General features: G+C 45.0%; 1 protein-coding gene across 1 annotated transcript; it reads right to left on the reverse strand.

The window, feature by feature from the left end:
- Nucleotides 1-3,440: 3,440 nt before the first annotated feature.
- Nucleotides 3,441-23,783, reverse strand: SARS1 (seryl-tRNA synthetase 1). The gene is made up of 11 exons (XM_043460448.1): nt 23,534-23,783; nt 15,611-15,681; nt 12,018-12,098; nt 10,790-10,948; nt 9,676-9,819; nt 8,798-8,953; nt 5,902-6,123; nt 5,179-5,308; nt 4,753-4,910; nt 4,124-4,253; nt 3,441-3,822 (listed from the first exon to the last, which is right to left on the reverse strand). The coding sequence occupies exons 1-11, from the start codon at nt 23,667-23,669 to the stop codon at nt 3,665-3,667; spliced, it is 1,545 nt and encodes a 514-aa protein (XP_043316383.1). The 5' UTR covers nt 23,670-23,783; the 3' UTR covers nt 3,441-3,664.
- Nucleotides 23,784-25,607: the final 1,824 nt, after the last annotated feature.

Below are 25,607 nucleotides of genomic sequence, written 5' to 3' on the forward strand. Positions count from 1 at the left end.
TTTTTCCCCCTCTAAGACAAGATGGAAGGAGGAGAAGACAAATGCTGTTCTAAATGGGAGCTCAATTCTTCCCTTTTTTAGGGTTTAAAAAAAAAAAAAAAGTCATCTCCCAGAAGGGTCACACCACCTTATCAGTAATTTACACCTCATTGAAAATAATTTTCCAGACCATTTCTAACAGCAGGTTTGTGCAGGGAAGGGACGCCCTGGTTCTGTGGTGGGGGCGCCCTATCGCTCTCCAAAATGCAGGGCTCACCCGCCAACCAATGAGAACAGCGCAAAAGCCGAACTTCCCCTCTAGAAGAAAACGGGATTTTCTCAGAATCAGAGGTCGCTGGGACCCCCTACCTCTGCCCGCAGGTCCGGGGACTTAGAGATTGAGAACTGGCAAGGTTGGCTTTCCGTCTCCTTTCCGCAGATGGGGAGCCGCACTTGCTGGGATTCTGCAACAGGAACCTGCCTGCCGCACCCCCGCCCCCGTTGTGGTGGGGTGGGGGGGGTGAGCTCTTAAAAGGGCAACGGCAGAGACGGCCGTCTCAGCACCACTAGGACCGCCCCCACTGGAGACACAGGGTAGCGCCCCCTTTCGTGCGTATCTGGGAGGAGCTTTGGGGGAACCCCTTGCTGGGAGGTGACTGGGGGAGTGGGCAGGCCCCTCATCCTGGCACAGGCTCTGACTTGCAGTACATTTCTCTGGGGCCTGTCCCAGCTCTGCCAGACTCATCCTGGGAGTGGAGCCAGGGCCGCCCCAGGCCCCCAGTGGGAGGTATGGGGAGGTGGGGGGGGCGGGGGGAGGTGCGTTCTCAAGACCCTGGGTAAACGGGACCGCTTCAGGAAAGGAAAAGCAGGACCAGTCACAAGGAAAGCGTCAGTTCCCAGAAGCGGTTTCTTCACTGACCCTGTTTGGCGGATAAAGTGACCTTCCCAGCAGACTGTGAGTTCAGGGCAAGCAGCTTGGTCTATTGGCCTCACAATTGCTTAACTCTTTAGATAAAATTTTCTCTTTGGAGGTCTGTCTTCTAGTTGTCTTTCTCTCGCTAGAGAGGCCGGTGGCTCCTCTTTGAACCGAAGCACCCAACCTGCATCTTGGTCCCTGGGTGTGGGAACCAAGGGTTGATGAGAGACCCAGAGCTCTGACTCACTCCCCTATGCCTGTGGGGGTTTGCTGAGGTAACCTGGGTAGCTAAGGTTGGAGATGGGGCAAGTCAAGGTGCCAGGGATGAGGGCATCAGCCGTGGGTTGCGGAGGCAACTGTCTGGGTGGAGTCGAGGTTATCTGGGCCCACTCCCAGCCCTCAGCTTGCAGGCTGGCTGGCCTATCCTAAACTAGACTTAAATCAGCCCCATCCCACCGCTCTGGGGAGGGGAGGAGCTTGGTCTTCAGCCGGCTGGAGGAAGGTAAGCCACACCTTTCCCAAGGACTGGGAGTTCCTTGAGAGCAAGGACTGTGTCCCATTCTTTCTGTAATCCTTGCTCCTTATTGCACCGGGCACAGGGCAGTACATGAGCATGTGTGCCTATGTATGTCTCCTGCTTGTTGTGTTCTCCACCCCTTGGGGAGGGACCTCAGCCACGGGATCGTCCTTTCCTTCACAATGACTACTTTTCTGTCCTATGGCTTCAGGAAGAAGAGGGTTTACACTTTCAGCTAACAGAGCAGTTGGTCCACACAGCACCTGTTTTCCAGGCCTCCACTCACTAGGCAGCCTCCCACGCCAGCCCACACACTGCTCAGCCACAGGGCAGGTAGGCAAGGCTGGGCAGGGGGTCTAGGCCCTAGGGGCAACCAGGTCCAGAAAACTAGTCCGGTAAGAAAGTAGGTCGGCTAGGGGCCAGGGGGTGTGATACAGGAGCTGGGCCTGGGGCCCCAGGGGCTCAGAGCCCCAGTTTCTGCCCTCCCAGAGTGCTTTCAGGGCCACAGAGAAAAGTGCTGCCTTCTGGTGGAAGGTTTCGGGCACCAGCAGCCAGGAAGGTGGGAGTGGGGAGAAGAGGAGGAAGCTACAGTGACCTCTAAGGCTAGGCGGGGGTGTTCAGGGCCACTGGAGTCTCTAACCCCAAAGTACAATGGGCTTTTCAAACAAGCAAGAGTGGTGTGTGGTGGTGACCAAAACCGGCCTTCTGCTCACTGTGTAAACTGCCTTTCTTTAAATCAAATAGTTGAGGCTACAGGAATGTGAATACCTCGTCCTTCCAAGCACATGGAGCAGCTTGCTCTTTTGTTCTCTTGCCCTGGCTTTGTCCAAGTGGAGGCACTGGTTAGAGTTAGAGGCAGGCTCTGAGCCTGCCTGCGGTAAGAGGGCCACTGCGGTCACCCTTTCAGGTGCCCCGGTTTTGATGGGGTCTCCCAGCAGCAAGATCCACAGGATCAGCCCAAGCCTCCAGTGGAAAAGCAAGCACATGGCCTCTTTCCTGGGTGCTATAGCAAGCTCCAGCAGGCCCGGGGAAGTTGCCTTGGGACTAGGGAAAATGAAATAAAGCTCCCACGTGGCAGGCCAGAGTCCTGTTCTCATCCTGCCAAAGAAACACAGCAAGCAAGCATCAAGCCCTGCTGAGGAGTCAGGACTCCTGGCTTCCAGGTGGCCATGTTTTCTCATCTCCCCTACCTACCTAGTACTGTCTTCCCTGTGATGGGAGAGATATAATCATGTCCCCACCCTCCTGTCTGGGACTGCCACAGAGATAAAAGAGATCATCTACAGGAGGTATTTTAGGCTCCTAGGGGAGAAGCACTAAACTAACACAAGGTGTTATTAAAGTGAAGTGTTTGTAGATTGCAGATGAAAGGCAGCAGGTAAATTAAGAGCCTAAACAGCATCCTCCCCAAGGGAAAGGGTGAACTGGCCATTAGGCCAATGGTGGAAGCTCCAGAGAAAGGAATACAACCTCATTCCCACTAGCCCCATCCTGCGGGCTCTGTCGATTCTCTAGAGCTGTAGCAACAAGCTGCCAGGCAGTTAGTCTCCCATTTGGGGATGACTGGAGAGAGGCAGCTGTGAATAAGGCCCTCCCTGTTCCGTGTGTCTTGAATCTAAGGACTTTTTTGAGATTAAATATAGTCTCATCCACTGTGATGTCTCGCCGCCTCCCTCCCTCTCTCTCCGTGAAGCCCTTCCCAGGGAACAGATGTGCTATGCAGCTTTTTATATCAACCCAGGTCTCTAAGCTGGTCCTACCTAACTGCTTTAACAAAGCAGGGGCGCGTTTACAAAGGAGGATCCTGCCCTTGCCTGGTAAGCCTGTGTGTCTAAGACTCAAAGCTTTCACTTTTCCCTTGAGCTTTTACGAAAGCTATTCCTGCCTTCCCCTACCTCCTCAAAGGCTCTCGTTGCTACACGGACAACCTTATATATAGCAGAACAAGCAGAGGTGAAGATGGTTCCAGGGAGAACTGTCACAGATAGGGTTCAAGCCCCGGGCAGAAGACTGAGGAAGAGTCCTGGCCTCCCTCAGAGATGCTTTATTACATGGTTTCATCAGTCACTGGTGATGAATCCTATGCCCAAATGAGAAAAGAGAACGTTGCACTATGTGGCAGATGGTTCCCCTTTGAGTAATGCAGTCAGACAGGGTGGGCGATGCATGCGTGCTGGGCGTCCCTGCCTGTGGGCAGGCTCTGATATTGCACCTGAGGCAATGGAAGCCTGGTGGAGGGGACAAGGGCATGTTCAGGCATCAGTGACCTCCATGTTCTGCAGCTGGCTTTCCAGGGCAACATCTCTCACTGCCCCTTTCTTCTTGCTGCCCTCATGCTGCTTCTTTTGCTTCTTCGAGGGCTCCTGGTCGATAGGCGCAGCCTTCACAAAGGGGATCAGTTCTTGGAGACCTGAAAGGGAAGAGTCAACCAGATAACCTGTCATTCCTCAAGGGTCAAAGCCCAGGGACCTCTGGGGAAAGTTCCACAAGACAACGGTAGGCACTGCTTTCCTCTGTTCCTTTCTTTTCGCAGCCTGAATTTTAGCTGCATTTAAATAGACTAACATACCTGTACTGGCTACTTTTCAACCTTGCCCCTTGCAGTGCCTGGCACCAGAGGACAAGGCAGAGTTTTGGGGCCTGTGAATCAATAAGAAAACTTGGTGCAAGAGTGGGAAGATGCACAAGAGGAGGAAGGCAGGGAGCCTCACCTGGCGGCATGAATTCCTTCAATTTCTCAGGCACGAGGATGCCCTTCTCTGTCTGGTAGTTCTCCAGGATGGCACAGATGGTGCGGGTTGTGGCGCACATGGTGGCATTGAGCATGTGGACAAACTCCACCTGCGAGGAGATGGTCCCCAGACAGAGCAGTTATACTCAAGCCCTTGCTGGCCCTCTGAGGGAAGAACAGTCTACCCAATGGCCTCCTTCTTTCAACCCCTTTCAAGCCCCTGACCTGGAAAAGATGAGGGCCTGAAAACTGGGTTTGGAAAGATAAGCCTACAACCCAGACCTTCTTGCACAAGAAGGAAAACCTTGCCTCCACCTTGTTCTGTGTAGACAAATGGGGATATCTCTTTATCTGGAGTTACGGAGAACAAAACCAAGAGGAGGAAAAAATAGAATTATCTTGTAGAACAGAGCTAGATTCAGGTTTCCATCTAGAAGGACTCAGTCCTGGATTCAGTAAAAGTCATTTTCAGATTCCTTCTCTGGCCTAGCGTGAGCAGCTCAGGTTTCCCCATGATGCTGGGACATGATGTCCTCCAAAGGCCAAAATAAGGTGGCTCCACTCTGCGCTAAAAGGCCCCACTGCCTGCCTCCTCAGGGACCATCTAACCTTGTCCATCATCTTCTTGGTCTGCCCATATCGGATTCGGAGCCGGCGAGCCTGATAGTCTGTGCAGTTAGAACAGGAGACTAACTCACGGAAGGCGCCCGAGCCCGGAAACCAGGCCTCCAGGTCAAGCTTCTTACTGGCAGCATGATTCAAAGAACCTGTAAGGAAAAACCCCTAGAATTCATGAAGGAGGGATGCTATTTCAGAAGGCTAACCTTTAGCAAGCCCGAAGAATTCTTTAATTCACATCCTATCCCCAGAAGAAAAATCATGCCCAGATATTCTTAGCACCAAAAGCTCCCAAGGGAGAAGAGTGTGATATTTTAATTAACGTGGGCAATTAACTGGATTGTGGGCTATTTCTTTGTGGGGCAGCCCCACTGGTCCGGGTGATGTCTGTGGGATGCGGGAGAGGGAGGTGGATACCTGAGACGATATTCACGATGTGGTAAGGGATCCCCAGAGACTGGTAGAACTCCTCCGCGGTGGTGATCATCTCCTCAAACATCTCCCAGGACTTGTTGTCGTGTGGCGAGGAGTAGACAAACTGCTCTATCTGCAAGGACAGACCCGAGGAGACGGGGACGACGGAGTGGGGTGAATAAACTGAACACTGAGGTGGGAGCTATCCTTGCAACAAAGACCTATTCCTACTCCACTGGGAGTCAGGCGGGGCTGGGGCCCCCGGTGAGCAACAGGGGCTGCACGGGGCTGGCTGGGGCTGCAGCAAGAACCCCTTGCTGGTGCTGGTGTAGACAGCGCCCCACAAATGTGCCGGGTACTGTTCTAAGTACTTTCCATGTGATAACTGGTTTCATCTTCCCAGTAGCCTAACGAGGCAGGTCCTACTACTACCCCCTTTTACAGAGGAGGGTGCAGCACAGAGAGTTTAAGCAACTAGTTCCAGGTTACACAGCATTAAGTGGTGGGGTGTGCCTTTGGACTCAGGCCAGCTGGTTCCTGAGTCTGTCCTCCAGCCCCGCCACTATGCGATTCTCAGCCTCTTCCCTACACACACACAGATGGGGGCAAAGAGAGAAAAGACAGGGGCTGGGGTGGGGCTGAACAACACAGGTTTTGTTTCTCCACTAACCACCCTGGAGAGACAGACAGAAGAGTCCCATTCCTCGCCCTGACCTGTCTACTCACCTTCTCAAACTGATGGACTCTAAAGATGCCACGGGTGTCACGGCCATGGGAGCCCACCTCCTGGCGAAAGCAGGTGGACAGGCCGGCATACTTGATTGGCAAGTCCTCTGGCCGAAGCCACTCGTCCCGGTGGAGAGCAGCAATGGGTTGTTCAGAGGTAGCAATCAGATATTTCTCCTCATAGGAGTTATCATCAGACTTTTCACTGCCTTTGCCAATCACCTGTGGGAGGAGGGTAATGTTTACTAGTTAAGACTGAGGGAGGAGAACCTCATTTCGAGCAAGAAGCCACATAGAAGATCTGAGTGAAGGGAGGATGAATTTTCTTCAATCTCTGCCCGAGAGAGAGCAGGAGATGCTAAAAAGATAAGGGAGTGAATGGGTCAGTCCAAAATGGGGTCCCTGAAATCAAGTAATGCAAAAAGGAGATAAAGTATTCTGATATTATGTTCTTCTCTTGGGTGCAACATGTGACATGTGAAATCTCAGTTCCCCAACCAGGGATCATACCCATGCCCCCCTGCAGTGGAAGCATTCAGGCCTAATCAATGGACCACCAGGGAATTCCCTTTGATACTGTTTTTACTTTACCTAATAAATGAAACACTTATAAACTATGTATAATGGCCAATGATGGCAGGTATGCAATAAAACCTGAGCTGGTAGCAATATGAATTAATCCACTTGAGAAATGTTTGTGAGGCATTTAGTAAGAGCCAAATTCTTTTTGCCAATGTTGGGCAAAAGGACATAGGCTCTGCTGTCTTGATACTTGTGGGTTAATCTAGGGTTATAATCCTTGAAGAATCACTTTGGTACTTAGCTGAAGAAAGTAATGCAAAAGAGGAAAAAAAGCTATACAGAACAAAGTTCACTGTAACTTACTGATAGCAAAAAAAAGGAAGCCCCATAAATATGCATTTCCTACTCCAGGGGATCTTTCCAACCCAAGGATTGAACCCTTGTCCCCTGTATTGGCAGGAGGGTTCTTTACCACTGAGCCACCAGGGAAGCCCAGAAGCCCCCTAAATATTCAACAGGGAAGAGTTGGGTAGCCTATATCCATGCCATGTAATATTATATAACCATTAAGAAGTGATGGTTATGAAGACCATGCAGTTACACTGAAAAACGCTTCTGATAAATGTAAAATAAAAAGACAATCTATACAGTGTGATTAGAAGTATGAGAAAATAATATATGTATGAAAAAAGGCACTGAAAGAATATTAAAAATGACAACTGTATTAGGTAATAAGAAAGAAGACGATTTCCCACCACCACTTACAAATTTTGTCATGTGGTATTTAATTAAAATATTTTTTAAAAAAAGAGGAGAGAAAAAAAAAAAAAAGAGGAGAGCAAACTTCTTCTGGGCCAGCATTTGGAAATCTGGGAGACTACCTTGCTAACTAACAGTGGGAACTTAACCCCGTGTGAGGCTGTTCATAGACAACATAAAAACAATAGAGCTTGTGGTCTCATGTGGTACAGCCAGTAGCCACATATGGCTATTTTTTTTTTTTTTCACATATGGCTATTTTAATTAAAAACTAATTCCTGGGTTTGCATGAACCCCATTTCAAGTGTTCAGCAGCCACTCATGGCTGGTAGCTGCCGCATGGATAGGACAGAAACAGAGAACATTTCTACAATTACAGAGAGTTCAGCTGGACAGCACCGCTCTAGAGAATTAATAAACTGAGGTGATGGGATAAGAAGTGCCAGCCCCAATTCCTCTATATGGAGATCTGTGAGTCTCCCTGCCTATGGATCCAAGAAGCATCTGGATAAGAGACAGAGAATGCAGGGAACACAGGGAGCACCTGCTGCCTAATGTTTCTCATAATCCTTCATATAAGCTTCTCACTGGTGTTACCTGCAGGGCATCTACTTCTGAAATTCTGTCAGTGATCACTCATCCAATCTTGGGGGTTGAGAAGAAAGGAAAAAAAAAAAAAAATAAAAAGAGGTCCCATTTGATAATACACATGTTCCTCTCATTAAAAGGAAGAAGAAGAGGGCCCCAGGGTTGTATTAATGTTTGGAGAGAGTATTTTGTTTCCCACTGCATCTTGAAAGAAAACATAACTTTGAACTCACCAACAGGACCTAGTGGGAAGAAGGTTCTGAGTAGTAAACTTATCTCTCTAAATAGATAAATCAGATGAGGCCAGGAGCACCTGTCTAACTACCTCCTACATGGATTTAAGAAGGAATAGCCAATAGGAACACAGTCCCTCTCCCAACCCTCCACCCCTGATGGACCGGTGCTGAAGGAGAGGGACAAGTGAAAAGTAAACTCAGCTGTGACGGGCAGCCGTCAGTAGAGACACCAGCAATTCTGAGTGCTGGGCACAGACAGGGGAGCGGTGGCGGACGTTAAAGCTGACTGACTCAGAATGACCTTCTGTACCTCAACTCAAATCCTCTGGCTCACCCTGAGATGCCTCATGGTTGAGAAAGAGCCATAAACTGGAAGTTACATCCATCCAAAGGAAAGTATATCTCCTCCGTGGAAGCTTCCTGTCTGGGGTCAGGAGTGGGAAGATCAGCCACTTGGGCAATTTCCTTCTGTCCAAGGTTAATAATAATCTACGAGCTTCTTTTCTAAGCTCACGGTGCTAAAGATCAATTTCAGTGCATTACATAAACCATGTAGGGAAAGAAAAAATAGACTTTACATCTGGACTGTCCAAATGGTAGCCACTAGTCACACGTGATCATTTACATTAAAATTTTACTTCCTCAGTTGCACTAGCCACCAAAGTGCTCAACAGCCACTACATATAACATTTCCGTCCTCCAAGGAAGTCTTGCTGGGGAGCACTGCTGTGTCTTCGAAATTAAACTTCTTACCTTAAGGAGATTCTGGTACACTGCCACAGGCTACTCACCTTATAAAGTTCTTCATCAAACTGGCTGAGCTGTGCCACTTCCTGCATGACCTCCTTCCTCATGAAGAAGGGGGTATAAATGGGAGTGTAGCCCCGACTTCCCAAGGTCCGAAGGGCAAACTGGATGAGTGCTTGTTCCAGGAATACCAGGACCCCCTAAGGGAGCAGAGACACAGCACTGTGTGACTGGGTTCTGCCACCATCATGTTCATCTGCTAGTGTTTACACCCAGAGGTAACTGGGGGCACACGGGAGGCCGCAAAGACTGCAGATCCAACAACTGACTCAAGAGACTCTTTCTTGACACCAGAGCTCAGCATATCATCTGAAAAGCATTCCCTCTAAGATACAAATAAAGGAAAAGGATTATGCACCCAAGGTACATGGGAGAGTGAAGTCTTAAAACATTGGACTTATTTGCAAATGCAAAACAAACCTATATGGACAGTATTTTCGAAATGACTTTACCATGTCCTTTTTGGAAGGCTTTCCTGAAGGCATCTTCCCTCTGTCCCAGCTGATCTGGGTTTGCTGCTTCTGCCCATCCATTCCCACAGCACCCTGGGCTTCTCACACCACAGCACTTATGCTACTTGTCTGACTGTCCAATTACACTGAGCTCCTTAAAGGCAGAGACTGTTCTAAGTCAGTCAACAAAACATATATTCATTATGGAGGATCACTTAGTGGCTTTTGTCCCAGGGAATCCTGATAAGCACTTTCCTGCTTTAGAAAGAGAATTGCATCTAATTGCCAGTAAGTTTATGATAGAAAGGCAGATGTTTGGCCTCTTTAAGTGGGTTATGTTTTCTGCAGTTCTTTCTTTATAATCGACCTCATTGGTTATAACCAATCTTTATAACCAACCTCACTCTTACCTTCAGGAAGTACCCTCGACTGCCAGCCACCACGGCCCCCTTTTCGCCTTCAAAGCCATCTACCATCACCACCAGGTCCACGTGAGAGTACTTCTTCCTGACAGTACAATCACCCCAAATCCTCTCTACTTTGTTGTCGGCATCCTAAGGAAATAAGACCAGGAGAGAGAGATGCATGAGCTCTTAAGTCTACAGCCTCCATTTTTCCAAACCCTGATCTCCAAGAACAACCCAGGGCTCTGTGATGTCTCCGCTTAACTCAGACACTAGGTTTTGGCCCCTGTGTACTGGCACTAGAGAAGGGAATTTGCTACAGAATTTGTCTTCAACAGAAAAATAATAATTTATAAATTCCTAGAAGCAATTCTAGCCATGGAACTGAAATCATGATTTTCCAAAAGATCTGTAGTATTCTCTTTTTTTCCAACCCTTTTCAAATGACTCCTGGAAAATCCTATACAGGGAAAACCCTCTCCTGGACAATCCTCATTGCCTGGGGTACAGAGGAGAATGTAGAGTTCTTTTTTCCTAGGCTCTCCCTCGGTCCTGGGGCCACAGGAGGGCGGGCTCCGGGCTCTGACCTCCTGAGTCTGCCACCCCAGCCCTCAATGAGTTGAATGTTCGGTTCTCCAGGGAATGAATGAAAGAGGCACAGATGGGCCCTGCCACGGCTGGGGTGTCAGGGAACAAAGGCTGGGCTCTGAGCCGCTTTGTGCTGGGGAAGCTCCCACTCAGCAGGAAACTTTTATCATGCAGATTTCCCTCAACCTGCGGCTTCCCAGCAGGGTGTGGGTGAGGGGTGAGGTTGATTCTGCAGATCCCTCCCACTAGGCAAGCTGCTACCAGGGGCAACAGGCAGTGGATGGGGCAGCAGCCCGATTTAGGAGCGGTTTCCGTGCCAGGCGTCTCCACCTACCTGCTGTCCTTGCTATTTCCCAATCAGGCGGGGATCTGACTCTTTCACAGTTCTCAATTGGTGGGCAGGGCAAACACACAAAGAGCCTGCTTTTCTTAGACCGCGAGTGCCAGCTTTCGCTGCCCGCCTCCCACCCCGCCCCTTTCCCAGCGGAGAGGGGCGCGCACGGCAGCCGCCAGCTGTGGCGCCGACACCTACCTCGTCATTGCTGATGGGCACGGACGGGTGCAAGAGGTTCCCGATCTCGCGAAGGTTCTCAAACCGCTCAGCTTCCAGCTTCATCCGCTCGGCGTCACACTTCAGGATGGCTTCGTCGATGAGAAGCCGGACTTTTTTGATCTGAGAGACTTTCAGGTTCTGTAGGTGAACAAGGCCAAGCCCGCCCCAGGCCACGGTAAGTCACGGACCGGGTAGGGAACAAATTCTGTTGCCTCAACCCTGTTATGCTCTAGTGACAACTCTTGCGATAGCATTTTCAAAATTGTGACTGGAGGCTTTCAAAGAACTGAGAGTCATTTCACACCGGGATATATATAGTCTTGCCTGACAAATCCACTGGCATTTTCTTTCAGGGTGCCTAAGGCAGAGATGGATAAATTCCAGCCACTCCTCTTATTCCCATGTATCTCAGGAGCATTAATACCATAACTCTTTAAGAGCTCTTTCCCTTAACTTGTACTTTCCTTTTTCTTTCTTTAAATTTTATTATTTTTAATTGGAGGATAACTACTTTACATCATTGTGTTCGTTTCTGCCACACAACAAGAGGCAGCCATGCATTTTCTGAGGGCACCTCTCAGTGTCCTGATTAAACCAACATACTACACATTTAACTGCTCTCTAGAAAAAGTGCAAATTTATTAGGAGCAAGAGAACTTGGCTTAAACTTATTTTGTGCTCCTTACTGCAGGGGTTTCCAAGTGTACTCTGATTTCTTGGGGAGACCCTTAGCAGGTAGGGCAGGTCAGGAATAGCACCCCCAAGTGAGCCCTTTAAGCACAGCAACTTTTGCTTTTTTGTGTTTATGCTCTTGTCACGCTTCTGTGTTGCAGGTTTTGTGTTCAGTGACTAAAAACCTTGAAAATTACTGCTTTAGGCCCAATGTAGTGAATATTTACTGAATTACAATAAATTGAAAAATTCCTGACCCTGTAGAAATGGAGTTATATAAATCAAACATAATTCAGCTCCTGTTTTCTTCTCTTTCTACTCTTTTTTTTTTGTCTTCCTAATCTTCACTTTTCCACTCCACCTATCTCATCGCTAATACTCAAGTATCAAGATTAACAAGGTAGATGAGGCCACATCCCAGCTGCAGAAATTCAAGAATGCAGCAATGCTGGATGTAGTGTCAGGACTTGCTCGTCCAGGAACAAAGTTAAGATAAAAGAACACAATCCCAGTCCAGAAAAGGACAATAACTTACAGTTAAAGTGTCTGCAGTGAGGTCATCGAGATTTAATACATCTTCTGGAATGGATTCATCATTTCCCACTGGCTCTTTTTTCTATAGGAAAGGAAAAAAATTAATTTGAACATTTCTGACATAGTTTTATAAGTGCACACCACATTAATGCATCATATAAACTAATCACAGAATTCTACATAACCTAGAATCTCTAAAAGAGGCAAAAGATGGGAGAAACATCAGTAAATTAGAAGTAAGACGTCAAGATTTCAAGTCCTCATCCTGCCACTTCCTAGCTTTCTGATCCTGGACAGATGGATTAACCCATCGGGGTCACAGTGTTGACAGTATCAGGAACTCGAGAAGAAAAATGTCTGACATGGACACACAGTGTTATGGTCCCAAGATCATGTGAAAATGCTCAGTGCTGGTCAGGGGCCAGCGGTGGGCAGATGCCTATGTATCAATTTATGAATCCCCGTCTACCTGCTAAGAACAAACCCAGCCCTTAGGCCTGAGGCTCAGGATAAAAATGGATGGGATGATGAAGTATCAAGAAGCCAAAGAAACACAATTTTTGAGGAAAAAAGCCACAGAATTCAAAACTAAGTTTAGAGCAACCAATGTGCCTTAGCAAAATGGTAAGGGTGTACCCATGACTAGATTTTTTTCCCTTCTGATTTCTCTCCTCACCCTTCTTCACAATATTCTACCAGATCATCATTTTTAAACTTTGCCCAGAGCTAAGTAGAAGATAATTTGAAGAATCAAATTCTTCCTAAATTAAATAGAGATAAAGAATATTATCAAAGTCCATTATAACAAGACCTGTAAGACCTCAGGAAAACACATGTAAAAATAAGTTGAGAAGAATTAGGGTCTGCTTTGTAAGTATAAATAAAATAATACATAGAAATCATGTTTTTCTAAAGATTTAGGCTTCCGTGGTGGCTTAGACAGTAAAGAATACAGGAGACTCAGGTTTGATTTCTGGGTCAGAAATATCCCCTGGAGAAGTGAATGGCAACCCACTCTAGTATTCTTGCCTGGAGAATTACAAGCACAAGGAGCCTGATGGGTTATGGTTTGAGTTAGGCTCCGGGAGTTGGTGATGGACAGGGAAGCATGGTGTGCTGCAGTCCATGGGGTTGCAAAGAGTCAGACACGACTGAGCGACTGAACTGAATTGAGCAGTTTTCACTTTTCACTTTCATTAGACATTCCATACAAGTCAGGATTCGATCAAAACCCAACTCACACCCTTCAGTGATTCAAGAAAAATCATCTTTAAATTTGTAAAGTCTGACAGTATCAGAAGGAGTCTTGATAAGAACAAGCATAGACTACCAAAGTAGAAAAAAAATGGCCTAAACCTCAAGATGTTCAAGATGTTCCATTTGGTAGCTAAGATAGCTGAGGCCCTCTTGCTCTCTGATAATCCCTCAGGGCAGCAAATTCAAGTTCTGAGTTCAAGTTCTGGCTCTGCAACTAACTTACGGCATGATTTTAGGCAAGCTCCTTAATTTCCTAAGCCTATTTAGGAAGGGTATTTCCTATTTAGGAAATACCTACCCTTTCAATACCTTAGGTAGGGACTTCCTACCCTTTCAACAGGGCTAACAAATGTACTACCTATACTCCAGGTTTACAGCAAAGATCAAAACCAAAATGAGATGTATGTGAAAGGATTCTGACTGCTTTCAGGTGCTTTACAAACTAAAGCACCGCTGGTACTGTTTCAATGGACAGCGAGAGAGAACACTCCTTGTAGGACCAGCAGCTAGGGATCTAAGAATGCTAATGCAAATGAAAATACTCCCATCTTCTTGCTAAGAAAAATACTTGGTTGGCACTATCTGTATATATGCCCCCAAAAATATTTAGGCAAAAGTATATATGCAAATTAACATCATTACAGTGTCCCTGACATGCAACTGATTTAGTGTCAAGGCTTTCAGCACAGGAAGAAAACTGTACCATTATCATCCATGTCAATTTCTATAGCCTGTCATATGCTGAAAGTGTAACAAAACAGTATTAAAGAGAAGGATGCAGAATATCATGAAGGATAAGGTGTCGGAATCCAAGGGAATCTTTTTGTTATGATCTTTCCTGGTTCAGGTTCCTAAATTTCACAGTTTTTTGGTTTATTTTCGAGGTTTACAACTTAAAAACAAGATAGACTATGGCTTACATTTAACATGTTTTTTGAAAAATGACTAAAGAGCTAACAGGGTATTTTTGAAGAAAGATTAAAAACATGAACCGATCTGGTTGCCAAAACAAAGTTGAGCTGAAATTTAACATTCTTCAGTACAGGAAGAATTTTTTCTTGGATGAAGGCCAGTAACTACTTGCCAACCACTGCTACTCTCAATTGCTAAATAACTACCACAGTCTAGGCATTGTGCCAGGTTTTCTGTATTAAAAGGTTTTAGTTCTCACAATTGTATTCTAAAGGTTAGTGTTAGAATTGCCATTTCACAGACAAGAACACTGAGGCTCAGAAGTTAACCTGCCTGAAGTCTCATAAATCAAAGTCTAGGATTTGGACTCAACATCAATGTGTTCTTAATTAAAGAGCTGGGATAAAGAATCTGAAATCTACCACAGGAAAACCTTTCTGGCACTGTAGGTTGAGCTCAAGAAATAACTGGAAGGAATTACTGGTGGAATTCACATTATTAAGAACAGAAGGGACAATGAATGACTTGTGTGGCAAGAATCTTGTTTTACAACACACTGAATATCTATGTCCTCCAAAATTTACATGTTGAAACCCAATCCCTAATGTGACGGTATTTGGAAGTGGGGTCCGTCAGAGGTGATTAGGTCATGGGATCTTTATGAAAGAGACCCCAGAGAGGTCCATTGCTCCTTCTGCCATGAGGACACGGCCAGAAGACTGTCAATAAACCCGGAAGTGAGCCCTCACCAATCTGCTGGTGCCTTAATCTTGGATTTCCAGCCCCCAGAACTGTAAGAAATAAATTTCTGTTGTTTATAAGCCATCCAGTCTGTGGAACTCTGTTACAGCAGCCAGAATGGACTAAAACATACTTGCAGACCAAAGATGGAGTCACTGATTCTTGAAAATGCCTTTTAGTTCCCTTCCTGCCTTCCTCCCTTTCTTTTTAAAATAACTTTCCCTCTTTGAGAAGACAAGGGTGGAATGATCTGAGAGAATATGTATATTATCAAGTGTGAAACACATCGCCAGTCCAGCTTGGATGCATGAGACAAGTGCTCAGGGCTGGTGCACTGGGATGACCCAGAGGGATGGGATGGGGAGGAAGGTGGGAGGGGGGTTCAGGATGGGGAATACATGTAAATCCATGGCTGATTCATGTCAATGTATGGCAAAAACCGCTACAATACTGTAAAGTAATTAGCCTCCAACTAATAAAAATGAATTAAAAAAATAGCAAAATAAATATATATATATATAACAAACAAAAAAAAAAACTGAAAAAAAAAAAAAACTTTCCCTCTTTGGTAAGAAATCCAGTAGCACACAAAATTAAACACTAAGCTAGAAATTATGTATTAACTAAAGAATAAGATTAAATACCCCTGCTCAAGCTCTCCAGTCCCTTACTGAGTTCTCTTACCTTCATTTTCTCTCCAATTGTCTTGCTGCATAGGTTCTTCAGCTTGTTCAAGTTGTCTGCCCGAAATCTGCCTGAAGAATAAAGAACCCAAGAATGTACCAAAGACAGGCACATAATTAAGATACCTCATTCCTAATCCAGAGAAGGCAATGGCACCCCACTCCAGTACTCTTGCCTGGAAAAGTCCATGGATGGAGGAGCCTGGTAGGCTGTGGTCCATGGGATCTCGAAGAGTCGGACACGACTGTGCGACTTCACTTTCACTTTTCACTTTCATGCATTAGAAAAGGAAATGGCAGCCCACTCCAGTGTCCTTGCCTAGAGAATCCCAGGGACGGCGGAGCCTGGTGGGCTGCCATCTATGGGATCGCACGGAGTCGGACACGACTGAAGCGACTTAGCAGCAGCAGCAGCATTCCTAATCATGGTTCCTTGGGACTGATCTCAGCCCAAGGCCAAACTGCAGGCAGAACTAAATGATGTGCCTCATGAAGTTGTGAAATCTTAGAGCTTTAGAGCCCCAAATATAAACAGCTTATATTGGTGATTACAATAGGATTCCCCAGCATTTGGTGACAGTGAAAAGGCCATTCTGGGACTAAAATTAAGAAGTATCATAACTTGGATGATACCACTGTAAATAAAGTAACAAATCTGAGAAACCTGTAAATTACTTATGTAACTATAACCTGTTCAATTATCTTAAATTCATTTAAGGAAAACCATGTGGTATGCACCAGGATCTAGAAAAAAGGCAGTCAAGTTTCCACTCCCAAACACTTAAGATTCTACATCTCTATGCCAGAAATGGTTAACTTCCTTTGCTTTGATTCAATGCTCATCTGGCAGCCTTGAGAAGAATTCAATTTCTTACATTTTGTTTTCTTTTGTGCATTAATCAGCCTGCATAGGTACTCTGGCCCAAATTAACATCATGGTATTGCAATTCATCAGTCTAACTCTGATTAGCAGAAGTTGGACCTCCTGAATCTAAGCTTTAGCAGCAATATGTCTTTAGCTCTGGACAGGTAAAATGATGACCAGAGATGAGATCATGAACTTAAGTTGAAGACAGTAGGGAAAACCACTAGACCATTCAGGTATGACCTAAATCAAACCCCTTATGATTATACAGTGAAAGTGACAAATAGATTCAAGGGATTCGATCTGATAGACAGAGTGCCTGAAGAACTATGGACGGAGGTTTGTGACATTGTACAGGAGGCAGTGATCAAGATCATCCCCAAGAAAAAGAAATGCAAAAAGGCAAAATGGCTGATTGAGGAGGCCTTACAAATAGCTGAGACAAGAAGAGAAGTGAAAGGGAAAGGAGAAAAGGAAAGATATATCCATCTGAATGCAGAGTTCCAACAATAGCAAAGAAGAGATAAGAAAGCCTTCCTAAGTGAACAATGCAAAGAAATAGAGGAAAACAATAGAATGGGAAAGACTGGAGATCTCTTCAAGAAAACTAGAGATATCAAGGGAAGATTTCTTGCAAAGATGGGCACAATAAAGGACAGAAAGGGTATGGACCTAACAGAAGTAGAAGATATTAAGAGGTGGCAAGAATACACAGAAGAACTATACAAAAAAGATCTTCATGACCCAGAAAACCACAATGGTGTGATCACTCACCTAGAGCCAAACATGTTGGAGTGCAAAGTCAAGTGGGCCTTAGTAGTATACATCACTATGTAGCATAACGTAGTATGTATCACTATGAACAAACTGATGGTGATGGAATTCTAGCTGAGCTATTTCAAATCCTAAAAGATGCTGCTGCTAAAGTGCTGCATTCAATATGCCAGCAAATATGGAAAACTTAGCAGTGGCCACAGGACTGGAAAAGATCCGTTTTCATTCCAATCCCAAAGATGGGCGATGCCAAAGAACATTTAAACTACTATACAAACTGCACTCATCTCACATGCTAACAAAGTAATGCTCAAAATTCTCCAAGCCAGGCTGCAACAGTATGTGAACCAAGAGCTCCCAGATGGTCAAGCTGGATTTAGAAAAGGCAGAGGAACTAGAGATCAAATTACCAACAACCGTTGAATCATCAAAAAAGCAAGAGAGTTCCAGAAAAACATCTACTTCTGCTTTATTGACTATGCCAAAGCCTTTGACTCTGTGGATCACAACAAACTGGAAAATTCTCAAAGAGATGGGAATACCATACCACCTTACCTGCTGCCTGAGAAATCTGTATGCAGGTCAAGAAGCAACAGTTAGAACTGGACACAGAACAACAGACTGGTTCCAAATTGGGAAAGGAGTAAGTCAAGGCTGTATATTGTCACCCTGCTTATTTAACTTACATGCAGAGTACATCATGAGAAACGCTGGGCTGGATGAAGCACAAGTTGGAATCAAGATTTCCAGAAGAAATATCAATAACCTCAGATAGGCAGATGACACTACCCTTATGGCAGAAAGCGAAGAGGAACTAAAGAGCCTCTTGATGAAAGTGAAAGAGGAGAATGAAAAAGCTGGCTTAAAACTCAACATTCAAAAAACAAAGATCATGGCATCTGGTCCCACCACTTCATGGCAAATAGATGGGGAAACAATGGCAACAGTGACAGACTATTTTCTTGGGCTTCAAAATCACCTCAGATGGTGACGACAGCCACGAAGTTAAAAGATGCTTGCCTCTTGGAAGAAAAGCTATGATCAACCTAGACAGTATATTAAAAAGCAGAGACATTACTTTGCTGACAAAGGTCCGTATAGTCAAAGCTATGGTTTTTCCAGTAGTCATGTATGGATGTGAAAGTTGGACCATAAACAAGGCTGAACGCTGAAGAATTGATGCTTTTGAACTGTGTTGGAGAAGACTCTTTAGAGTCCCTTGGACTACAAGAAGATCACACCAGTCAATCTGAAAGGAAATCAATTCTGAATATTCATTAGAAGGACTGATGCTGAAACTGAAGCTCCAATACTTTGGCCACCTGATGCGAAGAGCCAGCTCATTAGAAAAGACCTTGATGATGGGAAAGACTGAAGGCAAGAGAAGGGGACGACAGAGGCTGCAATGGTTGAATGGCATCTCTGATTCAATGGACATGAATTTGAGCAAGCTCCGGGAGATGGTGAAGGACAGGGAAGCCTGGTGTGCTGCAGTCCATGGGGTCGCAAGGAGTCAGACATGACTGAGTGACTGAACAACAAAGAGATGAGACAGCACCTAGATATGGCTATTCTTTTAAAGTTGTGCCAAAGTTTACCTAAACTAAATTTAAACTTAACTTCAGTACAAACTATATAACTACTTTCTCATCCACTTATTCACACTGATTACAGAGATGGAGAACAGATTAAGGGTTGTCAGGGGTTAGACAGGGCAGGGGAAGGGAATGGAATACAGAGGGATGCTAGCAAGGGATCTCTGTGATGATGGAACAGTTGTGTATCTTGAGTGTGTCAGTGGTTATACAGATCTCAGTTCAGTTCAGTCGCTCAGTCGTGTCCAACCCTTTGTGACCCCATGAATCGCAGCACGCCAGGCCTCCCTGTCTGTCACAAACTCCCGGAGTTTACTCAAACTCATGTCCATCGAGTTGGTGATGCCATCCAGCCATCTCATCCTCTGTCATCCGCTTCTCCTCCTGCCCCCAATCCCTCCCAGCATCAGGGTCTTTTCCAGTGAGTCAACTCTTCGCATAATCTACACATACAATAAATTCACACAGAACTACAGGCACACACAAACAAGTACATGTAAAACTGGTGAAATCTGAATAAGCTCTATGGATGGTAGAAATGTCAAGTTCTTGGTTTTGATATTGTATCAGTTACATTAGATGTTAACAATGGGGCAAACAGTGAAGGATTTCTTACACTATTTTTGTAACTTTCTGTAAATCTATATCTACTTATAATTTTTTTTTTAATGATTTAATCCCACCTATTGGCAAGGCCCTGTGCTAAGTGTTGGGAATATAAAAGAAAACACTGTACAAGATGCTGGGAGATAAAAGAAAAATATGACAATTAAAAAACAATAACAATGCAGAATGTTTCAATCAATGAATATAGCATGTTCCTTCATTATCTTTAACCTCTCCTAGAAATGTTCTGTAGTTTTCAGTGTAGGTATCTTGAACGTCATTTATTAAATATACTTGTAGGTATCAGATGCTTTTTAATTGTTACTTGTATATATAAACAGCATTATTCATCCTATATATTGTATACAGTGATCTTGCTAAATTTATTTAATATTAGTAGTTCAAGTTTTCCACAACAAACAAGTCATCTGCAAACAATGACAGATGGCAGTTTTATTTCTGTTCCAATCTTTTCTTTCTTTTTCTTGCCGTATTTCATACTGTTCAGAACCTCTAACATGATGTTGATGAAAAGTGATGACAACAGACATCCTCGTTTTGTTCCCAACCTCACGAGTAAAGTATTCAATACTTCATCATTAAGAATAATGTTAGAAAAAAAAGAATAATGTTAGTTATGGATTTTTAATAAATATCTATTATCAGATTAAGGACGTGCCCTTCTTTTCCTACCTGGCTGCATCTTATCATAAGCAATTAGAATTCCACATTAAAAAATGAACTTTGACCCCTATCTCACATTATATACCAAAATCAATGAGATAAATCTACCTAAATGTGAAATGTAAAGTGATAAAACTTCTAGGGGAAAAAAAGGAAAATCTTTTCAGTACTTTGGGATATGAAAAGATTTGCTAAACAGAACATAAGCAGCACAAATTATAAAAGAAAAAAATCAATAAATTAGACATTATTAAAATCAAGAATCTCTATTCACTAAAAGAAAGTGAAAAGACAAGTCATAGACTGGGAGACAATATCTGCATTGCATGTAATCTACAAGATTTTGTATACAGAATAAAGAATTCCTACACAATAAAGACACTCAAATAAAAACTAGTCAACAGGCTTGAACAGATACCTCCCAGAACAGGCTGTCCAAATGCTGACACGTACTATATGAAAAGGTGCTCAATATTTTTAGTTATCAAGAAAATGTAAATTAAAACCACAAGATACCATTATATATCCACCGGAATGGCTAAAATTAAAAAAAACTGCCAATATCAAGGGCAAGATTGTAGAGCAAATGGAGTTCTTACATGGTGCTTATGGGAGGATCAATTACTTTAACCATTCTGGAAAACCATTAGGTTTATCTACTAAATCTGACCATGTGCCTACCCTACGACCTAGCAATTCCATTCCTAGTTTTAAAAGGCCGTATATAAAAAATAACATAAATGCCACAACAGAAATATCGTATGTGGATCACATGTCCCAGGTGTGGGCCTGAACAAACTGAGACTGGGGTGAAAGGGAAACAGAAAGTTACTCCAGTGATAAGGGCCTGTTTTAAGGCAGTGCAATAGGGTTGAGAAGAAATAACAACTTCAACTGATATTTCCTGCAGTTAGTGGCAGATGATTTCAAGATACATGGAAATTTAGTGACTTTGGAAGTAGTCGAGACAAATGCCTATTATATTCCCAAATGTATCCTCATTATATTACTCTGAAATAAAAGCAGAAATCACAGTTCAAATCCTTGAAGTTAGAAGAGATGTAGTAAACTCCAACATGGTGCTCTGACTCCAAGTCATACTAGCTTTATGTTCTACACAGAGCCCCTGACCTCGGAGGTCTACAGGCAGACATATAGGTATAGTCGTAATGGAGGGCCTTGTGAAGCTTGCTGTGTCCTCAGTCAGGGAACATGATCTGAGTTCTTAATGTGGCTCTGAGTTGCAACTCCTTGTTGCAGTTAATGATAGAAGAACCCTAACTTCTGATCAGAGGTTCAGATGTAAAAGAATCTTGAAACAAGATCCCTCAATGTCCACCTTGAGCAGCCAGAAATGGGAAAAATCATTAACTCCCCTTAGCTATAGAGACTATTGGTTAGGGATGTCAACTAGAAAAGAATCAAATCAATAGGTATGTAGAAAATAAACTACATGAACCACTTTTCATATGGATAGGTGCCCTGAACACAGACTTCAACAAACCTTTGTAAAGTCTTTACTAAGGACCAGGTCCAGTAAGAGGTACTGGGATTATACGTACACATGTGTATATGTATATCTTGTATGTATATGCAGGGGCTTCCCAGGTTACATTAGTGGTAAAGAACCTGCCTGCCGATGCGGGAGACACAAGAGACCCCAGGTGGATCCCTGGGTCAGGGAGATCCCCTGGAGAAGGGCATGGCAACTCACTCCAGTATTCTTGCCTGGAGAATCCCATGAACAGAGGAGTCTGGCGGGCTACAGTTCATGGGGTTCCAAAGGGTCAGACACAACAAAAGCAACTTAGCACACACATATGTCTACGTACATCCTGGGTACTGACACACAGATGATCAAAACACAACCTTGTCCCTGAAGAATCCATCCCCTCACCACATACCCACTCCGCAGGTACAAGACAGAACTTCCAACAGACCTGTACATTATACCCAAGAGATTAGGTAACACATTTGAAGTCATTCAGCAACTGGACAATGGCTAGTAGCAGTGTCAGTCACGTCCAACTCTATGACCCTATGGACTGTAGCCTGCCAGGGTTCTCTGTCCATGGGATTCTCCAGGCAAGAATACTGGAGTGGGTTGCCATTCCCTTCTCCAGAGGATCTTCTGACCCAGGGATCCAACTTGGGTCTCCTGCATTGCAGGCAGATTCTTTACAGTCTGAGCTACAATGGCTAGACTGATATAAAATCTGATACTTCTGACATCTGACTCAGTAAACAGTGTCCAAACTAGTTTTCCCTCCCATTTAATTCAGCTGCAACTCAAAACTTCACATATGGATTCAGGTGGTGGGATTTCACAGTCAAACAAACCACCAGAATCAGCAGACAACCTGAGCTAAACAAATATTCTCCTGGTAACCAATACCCTCATATTACCAACTCTTCCTTTAACTCCTTCCCTACACGGGTGACACTAAAATGTAGGAAAAATTAACTTTCCTAACAGAAATCCACCATATTTTTGGACAGCGAATGCCTATGCAGTGAGCTATCATAAACCTGGCTCTCTAGCTGGTTGCAGACCTATTGCATCAGACAGAATAAATCACGTGTTTGACAGCATCCGGCCAATTAGTGACTACCCCGGCTAGTCTAGGCAGATTGATAGGCAGAGGGTTCTACGGTTTTATTTAGCATCATGAAGGATGCCCGGTCCAGTTCCAGGTTCTAGCCCAAGTCTGCCAATGTCTTTCCCGGAAAACTTCCACAAATCACAATTAAACAGCCTCAATAATTACAATAATTTCCTTGCTTCACCACACCCCTATGCCCATGTCTGATCTACCAAGGAAGATTATTCTCGGTTCTTAAAGGTTTGCCCACAGTTCAGGGGGAGCCCTTCCCCAAGGCTCCGGGATCACTGTTTTTAGCCAGAAGCGGCCTCAGTCCCAAAATGCTTCCAATATGGACGGAGTAAACCTATTGCGCTGTAGATATGACTCAGGTTGAAACCTTTGATTCTATCAAGAGAGAAAGAGATCACTATGACTTCGCTGAAGATGAGAAAAAGACAGAAGGCGACCAAAGACAAGTGTTCGGAAAGGGGAACTCTCCAAACCTCCCGCCCAGGCTTTCTTCTAGCTACCCTTGTCGCCGGAAGACTTGACAGCTCTTCATGCGCCTGCGCCATGCTCCATTCCCAGACTCAAGTAGCGCTCGGCTCCCAGCACGCCGGGAAGGGAGGTGGCATAGCCCCGGCGGAGGGGGAAAGAGGGATGATCCAGGTTCCGGATGCGTTTTGAGGGGGACAGAGAGCTTCGGAGCCATCGCAACCTGGGAGGGAGTCTTAACGAAGGGTGGAAGTTCAGGAGATCCGAGAGATGAAGTTGGGGATACGCTCCGGGGATTCTCCGCGCGTCCCGGTACTTACATCGTCGCCACTCGCTGTCTGCCTTCACCAGCTGGTCCACCAGTCCCGGGTCCTTGAAGCGCTTCTCCTGCGACTCTCGGATGAGCGCTGGGTCCCCCCCCTTATCCACCCGAAACAAATCCAGATCCAGCACCATCGTTCCTTCTCCCCGGCCAACACTAAGGGAAGTGAGGTTCGTCCCACAGCAGTCAGCCTGTGACCGCCGCACTGCACCCGCGCGATGATCCGCCCTTCCTGCGCAGGCGCGGCGGGAGCGTGTGGTCCCTCCACCTCTGGACCGGAAGCGGCTCTATCGGAGGCGGGTCCGCGGATGGGTGGGCGTGGGCTTCCTGGGGTGTGTTCAAGTCTTGCCCACAAGCGGGTTTTACCTGCTCCTGTGCTCTCTTTCCAGCCCTGCTGGCTTGTGTAGGGGCTCTAGTTGTCCCATAGAAGAGAAATGAGTGCCTGTTTCCTCCTCGTATTAAAGGGCATATCTAAGACATGGGCTGTCAGTATAATCACTGGCTTGGAAGCTGGGGCCTCCAGCAGATTCCAGTTTCCACCTTACAAGTTTCTAAGACTTACAAGTCCTAAGACTGGACCCTTTCTCTGAACCTCTACTCTTTTCTCCATCTTGAGTCAAGAGAGTGGCAACATGTTTTAATCCCCAGATTACTTCAATTCAAAATTCCTCCTCTCCTGCATGAGTTAGGATACCTTTCTTAATCTGATTATTGAGTAAACCAAACTGTCTCTTTTGCAACCCTTTAGATCTTGGGGTAGGAGGAATGGAATTGAAGTCTTTCAGAGAGACACTTGAAGAGACCTTTCCAAGAGGAAAATAGGAGATTTGAAGGCAGTTTAAGATACTGAAGTCATGTCTTGGATCTATGTGAAAATTTCTAGAACAAAGATTTCATCATATTTTAATTTTAGAACATTCAGGCCTTTACAGTGAAGTATTCTGGTTGCTGATTGGAGCCAGAGTTATCCAAAAATCTCACTGATGACAAGAGCTTTATTTGAAGGATTTGGGAATGGGTATATACTCCTCCCTGGGCTTCCCAGGTGGCGCTAGTGGTAAAGAACCCACCTGCCAATGAAGGAGATGTAAGATGCTGATTTCATCCATGGGTCTGGAAGATCCCCTGGAGGAGGGTATGGCAACCCACTTCAGTATTCTTGCCTGGAGAATCCCATGAGCAGAGGACCCTTGCAGGCTACAGTCCATAGGATCGCGAAGAGTCAGACATGACTGAAGACTTAGCACGAGCGCACACATACTTTTCTGCATCTTTCCCACTTTACCAAGAGTTGAGAGTCCCACCCTCAGTGCCCCAAAGCTAACTGTGCTAAGACCTTGGTCTTATGCCATTTGCTTGTGCACCTGTCATGAGGGTATGGCATTGCTGTCCTACTCCCCAGCAAAGTTCTGCCAAGCCAACTCTGAGGTGTAGGGCATGGCTAATACTAGTGATGGAGCTGACTAGTAGAGACTCAGGGGGAGACTTAGAGAAAGGCATTTGTCTGGGTTTGGCCCCCTAGGTTCTACATACCGAGGATGTTAGATTTAAAACCAGTGTAAAGGAAGTGTTGAGAGCTACAGTCACTGAAGAAAGTGTGTAAGAAGACTGTCCTCAAAGGGTTGGGTTTCCTGAAATCTTCTGAGGGCAAGTCTTTGATGGGAGCTGACTGCTTTCCTGTCAGTGAAGGCAGTGCCAAAGTGTATTGTTGCTAAGTTTCAAAACAGTGATGGGTGTTCCTGAGGCTTCAGGGGCCCAGGCTGAGGGGAGGAGAGTCACTGAGCTAACACTTTAAGGAGGTCATCGATATAACTGGAAGGATGACCTTAAAATTCTGATCTCTCCGAATTGGAATTTTCACCATTAGTTTTATCATTAGATTACAGACATCTAAAGTGGAAGGATGAGGAACAGTATGCCTATTCCCAAATCCTTACAGACATCTTCCTTTAAAATGCTCACTCTACCTGGTAAGTATAATAAATTAACATAATAGGATATTTCATTTATCAGCTTAGAATCACAGGATTTTTAGAGCTGGAGGTGACTTTATTTACTAGCCTAGCCCTAAC

The sequence above is a fragment of the Cervus canadensis genome, chromosome 2 (genome assembly GCF_019320065.1).
Source record: "Cervus canadensis isolate Bull #8, Minnesota chromosome 2, ASM1932006v1, whole genome shotgun sequence".
NCBI classification, from domain to species: domain Eukaryota; kingdom Metazoa; phylum Chordata; class Mammalia; order Artiodactyla; family Cervidae; genus Cervus; species Cervus canadensis.